The 14,460-nt window shown below is 40.4% G+C and overlaps 1 protein-coding gene across 2 annotated transcripts in view; it reads left to right on the top strand.

Annotated features, from left to right (window-relative positions):
- FNBP4 (formin binding protein 4) overlaps positions 1 to 14,460 on the top strand; it is a 37,250-nt gene that overhangs the window by 15,765 nt on the left and 7,025 nt on the right. For both annotated transcript variants that reach the window (XM_035012852.1, XM_035012853.1), the window contains exons 11-15: positions 929 to 1,062; positions 2,050 to 2,237; positions 6,965 to 7,275; positions 7,404 to 7,548; positions 9,185 to 9,528. In XM_035012852.1, the coding sequence (XP_034868743.1) occupies positions 929 to 1,062; positions 2,050 to 2,237; positions 6,965 to 7,275; positions 7,404 to 7,548; positions 9,185 to 9,528 (1,122 nt within the window). The remainder of the gene's footprint in view (positions 1 to 928; positions 1,063 to 2,049; positions 2,238 to 6,964; positions 7,276 to 7,403; positions 7,549 to 9,184; positions 9,529 to 14,460) is intronic.

Here is a 14,460-nt window from a genome sequence, read left to right as displayed (position 1 = left end):
CTCAAAGAGAGAGAGAGAGAGGAAGAAAGAAAGAAAAATCTTTTCTTTTAAATGTAAGCTCTATGCCCAATGTGGAGCTCGAACACAAGGCCCTGCAAACAAGAGTCACATGCCCCACGGGCTGTGAATGGGCATATATTTTAATGTAGACCTGTTTTCTAACAAAATTCTATTGATAGTGATCAGATGAGGCCATGTAATGTTGAAAGACTTTATAAGTGCTACAGGATTATAAATCTATTTAAGAAGAAAAGTTCTGAGGGCACCTGGGTGGCTTAGTTGGTTGGGCATCTGCCTTTGGCTCTGTGATCTCGGGGTTCTGGGATCGAGTCCTGCATTGGGCTCCCTGTTCGGCGGGAAGTCTGCTTCTTCCTCTGCACCTCTCCCTGCTAGTGCTCTCTCCCCTCACCCCCAAGTAAATGAATAAAATGTTTAAAAAAAAAAAGGAAAGTTCTGAGTCCTATTTGTAACCTGTATAGTTTACAGCATGGCAGGTTACAATTAAGGAACCTCCTGTAGGAAACTGACTTCCCTAAGGACTGAACCTTTGTTTTTGATGAAGAACATTACTGAATTGAATGAACTATCTACCAAGCAAAGGTAAAATTGCTAGGGAATTAATATAGTCCAAAAGGGAAAACAAAACTGCGACTCATTTTCACAGATACTGGAGAGTTGGCAGTGTAGAAAGTACTGGAGTCCAGTGTAGTTTTTCAGAACTCTGCAGAGCAAACAAGAATTTTTATGAAATTAAGATGGGATTTCTTTTTTCTTTCTTTTTTTGGGGAGGGTCTTGTCTTCTCTCTTTTTGTGAGAATACAGTAATTGATAGAGTAATACAGTATGGACCAGAAGACATTTTTCTTTTATTTCTGCCTCCTGACATAACAAGAAATCTTTAACTTATTTCTCCATTTCTTGATTCTAGACTCGGATTGCAGACTGGAGGGAAGGGGCTCTTAATGGAAACTACCTTAAACGAAAGCTTCAGGATGCAGCAGAACAACTAAAACAGTATGAAATAAACGCCACTCCTAAAGGCTGGTCCTGCCACTGGGACAGGTACGCACTCTTCTCCCCTTTTCACCTTTCACCTTTGACATCTCAGACATGATTTGTGATCACCACCACCTGACGACATGACAGCCTGTCTGGAGACTGAGAGCAGCTGCGGTTAGCGGTGCTGGGCAGGCAAAGCACCGCAAGCACTTACAGAGTTTGGGCCAGCCACACGGAGAAACAAAAAGCAATGTTTAAAGTGTTCCATGTAACGGATTTTTTCCCAAGATGGACAAAGCTGGTTTTTACTCTCCAGAGTGTTGTTGCACGGAGTAGGGCGGGCTTGGGGGTTAAGCGCATGCGAGAGCTCTGTGCGCTTTACAGGACCTCTGGAAGCAACTACTCCTGATTAACCTCGGTGAAGTTAAGGAAAGCTTCGTGCCTGAAGATGTGAATGAAGAACAAGATTACTATCTTCTGCCAGCAGGTCAGATGAAAACATTTCTTTTTATATTTGGCTTTTCTTGATTTTTTTTTTCGTTATTTGAAATCTTTGCTCTTTTATTTTTCAGCTCCCAGAACCTCTCCCTCTCTTTAGCTTTCACTGTGTTTGATATCAAGAGTATGAAATGTGAATTCCACGGTCCAAGAGGGGAAGAGTCACCTTTCGCAAACTTCGTTGTTCTCTTCTTTGGAAGGGAAATTAGTGTTCTAGGAGATTGAGTCCCTTCGTTAATGAAACTTGAAACCCTGTTAAGCATTGGCAAAAAAAAAAAAAGAAAAGTGTGAGAGGTGTTTCCTAAGTCATCTGTTGGAATGAGAGGGCTCAGGGCTGTATTCACAGAGTTGCTGGCAGTGCAAATAGCTTTGAATTATCCTTGGTTCTTCATCCTCAATTGTCAAAGCTCTTTGTTGCCTTTGTGAATAGCAGTCCATTAAGAAGAGGTTCGTCCCTGTGAGAGCAGACTGCTGTCCTGGGACAGGACCAAATGGAAGTGTCTTTGTAGGAGAATGTGTCTTAAAACCTGTGTTTTCTTTCTTGTAATTTAGGGATCATAGACGATATTTCTATGTAAACGAACAGTCGGGCGAGTCTCAGTGGGAGTTTCCAGATGGTGAGGAGGAGGAGGAAGAAAGCCAAGCACAAGAAAGTAGAGACGAGACTCTTCCTAAACAGACCTTGAAAGACAAAACTGGGACTGATTCAAATTCTGCAGAATCCTCTGAGAATTCCACAGGTGGGACAATTTACCCTGTACTAATTGGAGAGAAATAATTTTAGAGAAAAAAAGACTTGTATTAATTGATATCCTAAAAGAAAAATATAATTCAAATCATAATATAAATTTCTAGTTAAAAAATAGTGGCTTGACATAAAATTGCAAGTTAATACTGAAGAAGACTAAGGCAGTGACTGCTTGGAAATCAGCATACTATTAATATCAGACTTTGCTAAAACGTGAAATGATGAGCCAACATACTTTTATTTTATTTTATTTTTTTTAAAGATTTTATTTATTTATTTGAGAGAATGAGAGAGAGAGAGCATGAGAGGGGGGAGGGTCAGAGGGAGAAGCAGACTCCCTGCTGAGCAGGGAGCCCGATGCAGGACTCGATCCCGGGACTCCAGGATCATGACCTGAGCCGAAGGCAGTCGCTTAACCAACTGAGCCACCCAGGCGCCCTATACTTTGATTTTAAAAGAGTGTCCCATAGGTGCTCCCATCTACTTGTTAGATGGGTTGCTTCCCGATTCATGCATCATTTAATAAAGCCAATTAGATCTCAACAACAACAACAAAAGGATTGTCCTATAACCACTCTTTATGCTACAGACGAAGCTGTGTATCCACTAACAAGAATGCAAATTAAAGTTAAGGAACTAGTAGCTGAATTGTCAATATCTGTGTGGGGTGATAATAGGAGATTTTGTTCTGCCTTTCTACAGAAAACTTTGTTGATATTGCAGCCTCATTTTTCACTCCACTCGTCTTCAAGACGTACGGTTGCTACAAATTAAAATGTTCGGAAGAAATGGTATGAAACTATGATCATTATTTCAGAGAAGCAGAATAATTGATGGGGTGGAAATTGCCAACAATATTCTAGTATAAAACAATCAGGATGGCTCTCAGCCTATTTAAAGTTTTCGTAGAGGTCTTTAGTTGTATACATTTAAAAAAAGGCTTTCATAGCTCCTCAGTTACTCTTGAGAGTCTGAGAGCTTCTCTAAAGAGAAATTGCTTGATTTCCACATTATGGAAGATTCATTTTTCCCCCTCTAAATCCACCATTCTTGAAATAACAAAAATAAGTGAATAGTGAAACATAGTCAAGACTATGATCAGCAACCGTTTTGATCTAAAAAAACTGGTAGCTATTTGTTAAAATGATAGATGAAGCAAGAGCCTATGGTTTGCTTTTAAAATAATAAACCTTTGAAGATAAAGACACGGAATTTGTTGGTAATGTAGGAAGTGAAGAGCTGAATTTTTTTTGTCCTCTGCTTATCAAAAATGATACTTTATTCATTTGGCTCCCTGATCCAATCAAAAAGTTTTGATAATGTACCAAATGAAAGTGATCATGTTACCAAATGATTCTGTTTATTTCTTAAATAGCGTAGGGGTAATTATCAGATCACTGAATAAAAAGCCACGTTTGGCTGCAGTGATAATTTTGCACATAGCAAAAGGATGTTTTTTTTCTACTTTATATTTTAGAAATACATTTTCTCAAGTTATAGGGTATTTTACTTAACATTTTCAGGAAGAGATTTTCTTTTGATTTTTTTTTTCCCCCTCATTCTTTTGGTAGTAATGATAAATATGTCTCATAAGTTGGTTTTATCATTTGTTTGCTTTTCAGTAGTTAGTGAACTGAAGAGGCTTGATGGTGGTTCTGGGAAGGAGGCTCCACTCCTGACCTGACCACTATCTAATGTCCGTTGTATGTTACAGAGCTGAATATTCTAGAAATACCAACTCTTTTAAGTGTTCTGTGAACACCTTAGAGTTAAAGTTATTTTTTCCGTTTGTTGATGACAAACATCGTTGGATACCGTGTGGTAAAGGGAAGACTTGGAGACATTCCTGTCTGATTAAAACAAAACTAATTATGCTGTAGGAAAAAGCCACTGATAAATCTGCTTATATTCTTAAGCCTCTTTAATGAGAGCCACTAAAACTTGATTTAAATAAAACCCAAATCTTGTACTAAGGTCTTTGGGATTTAAGAGTATTTCTGATCACTATTTTAAGCCTATAAAGAAAGTTTATTTAATATATTCTGTTTCTTATCTCAGCAGTGGTAAATACCATCTTTTCAAGAAGAAAAATTACTACATTGTGTAGAGCAGGGAAATTTCCAAGTTCTGTTCATTTTTAATCCTTGTTCATTGTTTGAATTTAACATCATGTCTCTAAAGACAAGTGATATTTGAAGATATCTAGTATGTCTGTCTTATTAGGCTTTGTCACTTAGGTTAAATTTAGCTGCTTTTCAAAAGTCTGTGAAACTATTTTTTGTATAAGTTCCTGCTTTAAATTGCTAAATTGGCCTCTTGGTTCAAAAAAGTTTTCTCTTTGGAGGAATATAGGAAAACAGTAAAGGAAGCCTGCCTTCAAATAAAAACAAAGATGCATAGAAAAAATAGGTTCGTGAAGAGCTCAAAATTTGTGTCCCCACACTGTTCTAAGCCTGTAGTTTTCAGATTTATTAGCGTGTAATAAAAGCTGTGTTTACCTTTAATCTCTCCTTGACTTCAGACTTAAATGTTGTCTTTAAGTGGCAAAATAATACCACCAACAGGGTTATATTTAGAAACAAAGAGAAGCATCACGTAATAGGACATCCTTGGATACTCAGAGATTTCTTAAGTTCTTTGTGTTTAAGCTAAAGGAGATAATTATCAGTATTAAGACACAGCTTTTGTGTTTTGAGCAAACTTAGTGTGCAATTGTGATATTAACCAAAAATGCTCCTTGTTTGCTGCTAAATTTATCAAGTCCAGTTTAGCTAGAATTCTGATTATCTGTTGGAAGTTGTAAACCACTTTATTAATCTTGAACTTATATTTCCTTGAGTTGCTTTGCATAGCAGCACATTATCATCATAAACATATTTGTTATTGCATTATGCTTCTAGATGAGAATATGTAAAATTCAACTTACTAATTTACCTACCAAATGTTGTTGAAAGTTTAGAAGAAAGTTTGAGAAGTTATTAATTCTTGGTATTTATTACCTTAGTTGTGATGTAATCTTGATGTTCTATTATTATGTGATAAAGTAGACTGCTTGGTCATACCCAGACTTTATTCGTCTAAAAGTGTGTAAATTCATATTAGATATGACCAAATATAAAAGTTAAATGAGGCAGTTGAAGTCTTTTAGCTGGAAAACTGCATTCTTGTTTTCTGGTGAATATTTTTTCAGTGCTCTTTTCCTTTAAGTAAGCAACTTCTCAAAATAATTATAGTAACCATGTGAATCATCTTAAAGTCTTTTATAGTAATATATATCTGCTCCATAAAAACTAAAGCTGTCCTAAAAGCCAAATGGTTTATGGTAGCTTTGGTTTTACCTTGGTGAGAACCAGTGTGGTGTCTTGAGGCAACCAAGGTAAAGGGTTGTATCATTGTTGAGAGCCTTTTGTAATAGCACCCTTATTTAACCCAGATTACCACTTTTGACCATGAAATTTAACAGGTGATTGCATTTGGATCTCTACTCCATGAGAAGTGAGATTTATTCACCTGTAATTTCTAAAGCTCTTAGACCCCTGGCATTTCACCAGGTCTTCTTGGTAAAATAGCACTAGACTAGGAGTCAAACCTGGCCACTGAGAGCTGTATGATCTTGGGCAAGTCATTTCCCTCCTGGGTTTCATTACCTTTGAAATGAGAGAGTTGAACTAGATGATTTCTCATGTCTCTTCTACTCCTAAATTCTATGATTTTTAGGGAGAAAATTCCCTTCAGCATTCCTGGGATATATATCTAATAGTCCCATATATTGTGAAACTTCCCTATTGACGATAAAGAGGGATGGGGAAGGCTACAAGTAAGTATATGCTCCTATTTTCTCTAATCCTTAAAGCTTTTCCCAGGAGAGAAAGGACAGTAACTAACTGGCTTTTGCAGAATTTAAGGAAAACTGATTCTGCAACCTTTTAGCTATAATTTCTTAACTCAGACTCCAGCATCAGTTCACATCCTCTGCATCTTCAGACACCTCTTTTGTGTGTGCCTTCATTATCATTTACCTTGAGGATTTGTTGTTCTAAATTTCCCTTTTCTCATTACAGAAATTAAAAAAAAATTACCTTCCTGATTTGTGTTGCTGTGATTTAGCAAATGTAATTCATACAAAGGTGCAAAGGAATGATAGAGTTGACAAGAACACCTTGCAAATGGATTTTTAAAATGTAGTAACTCAAATTAATTAAAATAGGTAGAATTCGAAATAGGTGTGAATGAGTACTCTCTGGGTCATCCCCAGTCCGTCATCTAGCTCACTAAAAAATAAAACAACATGGAATCAGTATTGCAGATGCACATTATTCATTCCCCTCTTCTCTTTTGAAATAAAAAAGACCCAGAGTGTTGCCTTCTACTTGTGTGTGTTGAAACTGTGAATGTTTGAAATAAAAAACTTCAGGTTCAAATGACCAAATTTCTCATTGAGTTGATGTGGTGTGCTTCATTTATTCATCCATAAATCTGGACCCAAAGAACGAGACTAGTATATAACATAGCTGGGGCGAGTGCTAACTGTGAGGTTCATAAATTCATCATTCCATGGTAGTCATTTTTTAACTGAATTGCTTAATATTTCAGTGACCTCAATGTAGAGTAGATGCCTGTGGGTCAGATTTTGTCTCACTAGTCACTTGAACATTGCTGTGGATATAAGCCACAGAGTTTTTGCCTTGCCTTTTCTCTGACTCCTGTTTGTTTTCATAGGTTCTCTTTGTAAAGAGTCCTTTTCTGGCCAAGTTTCTTCATCATCGCTCATGCCACTTACTCCATTCTGGACCCTCCTTCAGTCAAATGTGCCTGTGCTCCAACCTCCTTTACCTTTGGAAATGCCACCACCCCCACCTCCACCCCCAGAATCCCCTCCTCCCCCTCCCCCTCCCCCTCCTCCTGTAGAAGATGGTGAGATCCAGGAGGTAGAGATGGAGGATGAGGGAAGTGAGGAGCCTCCTGCCCCAGGAACAGAGGAGGATACTCCATTGAAACCCTCAACACAAACCACGGTTGTAACTAGCCAGGTGAGAAATACTGTGGGGCTTTTTGAAGACACTCTGGGGACTGGGGCATGATTTGACACCATGTTTTATTTTAGAAGAGGACGTTTAATCAGGGCTTTCAGCCACTAACTAGATTCTCTGTGTTTCAGAGTTCGGTTGATTCTACCGTCTCTAGTTCTCCTTCCACTAAAGCGATAAAAAGAAAAGCTACAGAAATTAGTACTGCAGTAGTTCAGAGGTCGGCTACCATTGGTAGTTCTCCAGTGCTCTACAGCCAGTCAGCTCTAGCTACAGGTAAACGTTGTGATTGAGATATTTTCCTCAGTGTGTTCTATCTTTGCTTTCAGGATTAGATGTCATAAAAGGCTTTTAGATGTCATGTAACGGCTTTTCATTACTTTGTTAAGTAGGCGCCACACCCAATGTGGAGCCCAGTGTGGTTCTTCAACTCGACAACCTTGAGATCAAGAGTCCAACACTTAACCACTGAGCTACCCAGGCACCCCAGAGGCTTTTCATTTTAAAGTACATGTTTCTTGCAGTTACTAAAAACTACTATGTATTCTTCCAGATTGTTTTCTGTGCACTTAACATGATTTCAGTAATTTTAATGTTTAAGTACCTTAATGCTGGGGCGCCTGACTAGCTTAGTCAGTAGAGCATACAACTCTTGAGCTCAGGATCATGAGTTTGTTTATTTATTTAAGATTTTATTTATTTGTCAGAGAGAGCACAAGTAGGGGGAGCGGCAGGCAGATGGAGAAGCAGGCTCCCCGCTGAGCAGGGAGCCCGATGCGGGACTCGATCCCAGGACCTTGGAATCATGACCTGAGCCGAAGGCAGATGCTTAATCAACTGAGCCACCCATGTGGGTTCCAGGACCATGAGTTTAAACCCCATGTTGAATGTAGAGCTTACTTTAAAGAAATAGGAAAACAAAAAAAAAGTACCTTATTGCTAAAGTATTCAGAAACATTTTGCTACCAGAAAATGTGGCTCTATCTATTTATCTTCTATCTATATTTAAAGGTTTTATTTAAGAGAGAGCCCGCGCACACGAGAGAGAGCACAAGCGATGGGCAGGGGCAGAGGGAGAAGCAGACACCCCGATCAGCAGGGAACCCAATGTGGGACTCCATCCTAGGACCCTGGGATCATGACCTCAGCCAAAGGATGCTTAACTGACTGAGCCACCCAGGTGCCCCTGTGGCTACATATATATATATATTTTTTAAGATTTTATTTATTTGACAGAGACACAGCGAGAGGGGGAACACAAGAAGGGCGGAGTGGAAGAGGGAGAAGCAGGCTTCCCGCAGAGCAGGGACCCGGATGGTGGGGCTTGATCCCAGGACCCTGAGATCATGACCTGAGCCGAAGGCAGATGCCTAATGACTGAGCCACCCAGGCACCCCTATATAATTTTTTCAAGATTTATTTATTTCGTTTAGAGTGGAGTGGGGAGTGAGAGAAATCCTCAGGCAGACTCCCTGCTGAGCGTGGAGCCCAGTGCAGGGTTCCGTGTCACCATCCAAAGATCATGACCTGAGTCAGACGTTTAACTGACTGAGCCACCTAGGTGCCCCGTGGCTGTATTTTTTGAGGAAAAGGTGTACTGACATTTTGTAAGTGATCTAACCCCCATGTCTCTTTTCCGTCTTTTCCTTGTTTTTGCTTTGTCATAAGGTCCTTTTTTTTTTTTTTTTTAAGATTTTATTTATTTGACAGACACAGCAAGAGAGGGAACACAAGCAGGGGGAATGGGAGAGGGAGAAGCAGGCTTCCCGCCGAGCAGGGAGCCCAATGCGGGGCTCGATCCCGGGACCCTGGGGTCATGACCTGAGCCGAAGGCAGACGCTTAACGACTGAGCCACCCAGGTGCCCCTCACAAGGTCCTTCTTACAGTTTCACTTTATGTTTTCCATGTTAGGTCACCAGGCAGCAGGGATTGGACACCAGTCTGCAGGGATTGGACACCAGGCAGTATCGGTTAGCCATCCAGCAACAGGAATGGGTCATCAAGCTAGAGGAATGAGCCTACAGTCAAATTACCTAGGACTGGCCTCAGCTCCTGCAATTATGAGCTATGCTGAATGTTCTGTCCCAATGGCAGTGACTGCTCCCACATTGCAGCCAGTCCAGGCCCGAGGTGCTGTGCCTACCACTGCCATTATTGAACCACCACCACCACCTCCTCCTCCTCCTCCTCCACCACCACCACCAGCTCCTAAAATGCCACCACCTGAGAAGACCAAAAAAGGAAAGAAAGATAAGGTATAGTAAATCTGCCTAAGTTTCTATTTAAAAAAAATTTTTAGAGCGCCTGGGTGACTCAGTCGGTTAAACATCTGCCTTTAGGTCACGACGTTAACTGACTGAGCCACCTAGGCGCCCCACGATTTTATTTATTTATTATCCATTCTGGCAGTATACGACTTTTAATTGGAGAGTTTCATTTATATCAGTAAATTACTAAATTTATTATCAGTAGTTACTAATATGGAAGGACTTACTGTTACCATTTTGTTGCTTGTTTTCTGTATATCTTAAAAGGCTTTTTTTGTTCTCATTTCTTCCCTTACTGCTGCCTTTTGTGTTTAGTTGAATTTTTTCAGTGACACATTTTGATTCCCTTGTCATATCTTTTTGCATATATTTTATGCATATTTCTTTGTGATTATGTGGGTATTATATATAATGTGCTAAAGTTATAATACTCTGTTTTAAACTGATACACTCCATTGCAGACAAAAGCTATACAGCTGCACCCCACTCCATTATTGGTGTTATAAATTACATCTTTATATATTTTGTACCCATTAATATAGATTTATAATTATTTGTACGCTTTTGTCTTTTAAATTCTGTAGGAGAATAAGTAGAGTTACAAACCAAAATCATAATTTTACTGGTTTTTATATTTGTCCATGTATTTCCTTTACCAGAGAACTTTATATTTTTGTATGACAAGTTACTTTCTAGCATCTTTTCATTTCAACTTGAAGGACTCCGTTCCCTTAAGCATTTCTTATAAGGCAAGTCAGGCAGTAATGAACTCCCTCAGCTTTTGTTTATTTGGGAACATCTTAATTTTTTCCTCATTTTTGAAGGAGAATGTTGCCTGGTATAGAATTCTCAATCGGCTCTTTTATTTTTTCTTTTCTTTTAACTTTAACAACTTTAAATACATCATCCTTGTGTCTTTTGGCCTATGCCATTTCTGCCAGAAATCCTCTGATAATCTTATTGAGGATCCCTTACATGACAAGTCACTTTTTTTTCCTGCTTTGTAGATGCTCTTTGGCTTTTTTTTTTTTTTTTTAAGATTTTATTTATTTGACAGAGAGAGACACAGCCAGAGAGGGAACACAAGCAGGGGGAGTGGGAGAGGGAGAAGCAGGCTTCCCGCGGAGCAGGGAGCCCGATGGCGGGGCTCGATCCCAGGACCCTGGGATTATGACCTGAGCCGAAGGCAGACGCTTAACGACTGAGCCACCCAGGCGCCCCTCTCTTTGGTTTTTGACAAGTTATGTCACAGTGTGGTCTTTTGATCCTACATGGAGTTTGTTAGGCCTCTTGGATATGTATATCCATGTCTTCCTTAAACTTGGAGATTTTTTGGCTATTTCTTTCTCTTTTTATTTAAAAAAATTTTTTTTAATATATATTTTTAAAGATTTTATTTATTTGACAGAGAGCACAGCAGGCAGGTGGAGAGGGAGAAGCAGTCTCCCCTGAGCAGGGAGCCCAATGCAGGGCTCGATCCCGGGACCCTGGGATCATGACCTGAACCGAAGGCAGACGCTTACGACTGAGCCACCCAGGCGCGCCCCGCCTTTTTGAAGTAGTCTCCACACCCAGCTTGGAGTCCAGAACAGGACTTGAACTTGTGACCCTGAGATCAAGACATGAGTTGATACCAAGAGTCAGACGCTTAAGTGACTGAGCCACCTAGTCACCCCATGGCTATTCTTAAAATAAGCTCTGCTCTTTTCTTTCCAGCCTCCTGGGACTCCCATAATGCATATATTGGTCCACTTAATGGTGTATTATAAGTCACTTAGACCTTGTTCATTTTGCTTCATTCTTTTTCCTCTGCAGACTCAGTAATTTCAAATGACCTACCATGAATTTCACTGATCCTTTCTTCTACCTATCAGTCTGCTGTTGAGCTAATGAATTTTTCAGTTCACATTTTTCAACTTCAGAATTTCTATCTGGTTTGGATTTTTTTATTTCTATCTCTTTGTTAATCTCATCTTGTTCATGTATAATTTTCCTGATTTCCATTAGTTCTTTGCTGATATTTTCCTTGAGCACATTTAAGACAACTGTTTTAGGGCTGTCTGGGTGGCTCAGTCAGTTAAGCGTCTGCCATCAGCTCAGGTCATGATCCCAGGGTCCTGGGATGGAGCCCCACAGTGGGCTCCCTGCTCGGCGAGAAGCCTGCTTCTCCCTCTCCCACTCCCCCTGCTTGTGTTCCTGCTCTCGCTGTCTCTCTCTGTCAAATAAATAAATAAAATCTTTTTTAAAAAAAAAAAAAAGACAACTGTTTTAAAGTCTTTATCTAGTATGTTTTCAGCATGTGTTTATGGTTGGTTTCTAGAGATTTTTTTTTTCCTTTGAATGGGTGTGTTTCCCAGTTTCTTTGTGTATTTTGTAGGGTTTTTTTTTTCTTTGTTGAAAATTAGGCATTTGAGAAAACAACTCTCTCCCAGTCTTTGCAGCCGGGCTGTATTTGTGGAAAGAGCTTCATTAATGAGCCCCGCATGAAGGCTCAGGATCTTTACTTGGGCTTTTTCTGGGCATTTGTATTCCTTGGATTTGTGCTTTTTTTTTTTTTTTTTCCCATTCCCCTGTATACATTCAATTTTAATTTTCCTGAGTCTCACACCTGCTTTTTTCCTAGGAGCCTTACATGCTGTATAGTATTCCTCTGCCCATAATTTCTTGCTCCCAGGTATCCACATGACTGCAGTTTCCCTATGGTTTTCACATGCCACAGTGCCTGCCATTGCCTTTCATGGCTTCCAACCTGAGATCCAAAACATACTGCCATTCCTGCTTGAGCTCCAAGTTAGGCATTATACAGAAACCAGTCCTTCAGGCCGCCACAGACAGGGTAGAACATTTCACCCTTTTCCTTCCCTCCTGAAGGAGGGAACTGAGAATTGGCTGTTTCACCCCAACCACGTGGGAGAGGGTAGTGCAAGGGCAAGCAGACATGCCACAAAATTTCCTGCTGTTTTGAGTGGGGCTGCTATTTCTTTTTTTTTTTTCCAAGATTTTATTTTTACATAATCTCTACACCCATTGTGGGGCTCAAACTTAGAATTCCGAGATCAAAAGTCTCATCCTCTACCTACTGAGCCACACCCCAAGTGTGGCTTCTTGATTGAGTGTTCTCTTGATTGCTGTAGCTCTTCAGCTCATTTTCAGAGTTCCCATAAAGTCATTTTAGTCAGTCTGTATTTGTTCACAGTAATGTTTCTGTGAGGAAACAGGGCCTGGAGCTTCATAGTCTGCCATCATTCTGATGTCATGTCACACTCATGGGCACTTCTGAATGTCCTGATCACCCAGAAAAACTTTCTCATCAGCCTTTCTCCTCTGTGTTAGCACTTCATCTTCTGCCTCAACTGTAATCTTTTGTCCTGGGGGTCAACTGGGCAAATTCATTTGCCTTACCGTGTTTCAAGGAATCTTCTTGAATGGGTTATGCATCCACACCAAATAGACAATGTTTCCAGGTTAAACCACTTGTCCAAGTTGGTACCATGGTTTCAGAAATTACCTGGAAATGAAGCAAATATCATAGAAGTCAATAATAACAATTAAGATAATGTGTAAACCAGACTAATATCAAGCTCTATACCAAAGTATACACAGTTCTCCTGAGTCAGAATACTGTTTACCACCTCCATTTCTTTACTTTGTCCACCAGTCCCGATACTGTTGTTCTTTACACAGTTAAATGTTAGGACAGCCAGTTCTTGGGAATCATTTCTTTTACAAAGCCTTCCTTGACATTGTTCTTCCAGCCCGCCAGAGATCATTGCTTCCTCGTCTTTTCATGCAGTAAGTAATTTTTTAACCAGTCATGCTTTTATGGTCTTATAGTTTGGAAAATCCAGAATTCTAACTTGGTAATACATCATTTTTACATACTTGATATTAAAACAAATGATGGCCTATCTCTGTGTTGTATACAGGCCATTTTAAAAGAATATAAAATAGGGGTGCCTGAGTGGTTCAGTCACTTGTGTCTGACTCTGTTTCGGCTCAGGTCATGATCTCAGTGTCATGAGATCGAGCCCCACATGGGGCTTCGTGCTCTGCTTGGGATTCTCCCTCCTCTCCCTCTGCCCCTCCCCCCATGCGTGTGCTCTCTCTCTCTCTCTAAAATAAATAAATAGGGGCGCCTGGGTGGCTCAGTCGTTAAGCATCTGCTTTTGGCTCAGGTCATGATCCCAGGGTCCTGGGATCGAGCCCCGCATTGGGCTCCCTGCTCGGCGGGAAGCCTGCTTCTCCCTCCCCCACGCCCCCTGCTGCTGTTCCTGCTCTCGCTGTGTCTCTCTCTGTCAAATAAATGAATAGAATCTTTTTAAAAATTGTTTAAAAAAATAATAAAATAAACAAAATCTTTAAAAAAAAATAGGGGCACCTGGGTGGCTTAGTTGGTTAAGTGTCCAACTCTTACTCTCAGCTCAGGTCTTGATCTCAGGGTTATGAGTTCAAGCCCCACATTGGGCTCCATGCTGGGCATGGAGCCTACTTAAAAAGAAAAGAAAGGGGGCCTGGGTGGCTCAGTTGGTTAAGCCGCCGACTCTTGATTTCGGCTCAGGTCATGATCTCAGGGTCATGAGCTCAAGCCCTGCCTTGGGCTCTGCCCTCAGCGTGGAGTCTGCTTGTCCCTCTTCCTCTGCTCCTCCCCCCACACCACACACACTCTCTCTAAAATAAATAAATAAAATTAAAAAAAAAAAAAAAGGAAAGAGGGCGCCGGGTGGCTCAGTCAGTTAACCGTCTGCCTTCGGCTCAGGTCATGATCCCAGGGTCCCGGGATCAAGCCGCACATCGGGCTCCCTGCTCTGTGGGAAGCCTGCTGCTCCCTCTCCCCCTGCTTGTGTTCCCTCTCTCACTGTCTGTCAAATAAATAAATAAAATCTTTAAAAAAAAAAAAAAAGAATATAAACTCATATACTT

Source organism: Mirounga leonina, unplaced genomic scaffold, assembly GCF_011800145.1.
Source record: "Mirounga leonina isolate KUSES-001 unplaced genomic scaffold, KU_Mleo_1.0 Mir_166, whole genome shotgun sequence".
Taxonomy (NCBI): Eukaryota; Metazoa; Chordata; class Mammalia; order Carnivora; family Phocidae; genus Mirounga; species Mirounga leonina.
Note: the sequence above shows the minus strand (reverse complement) of the source record. Positions and strands in the feature narration are given on the sequence as shown.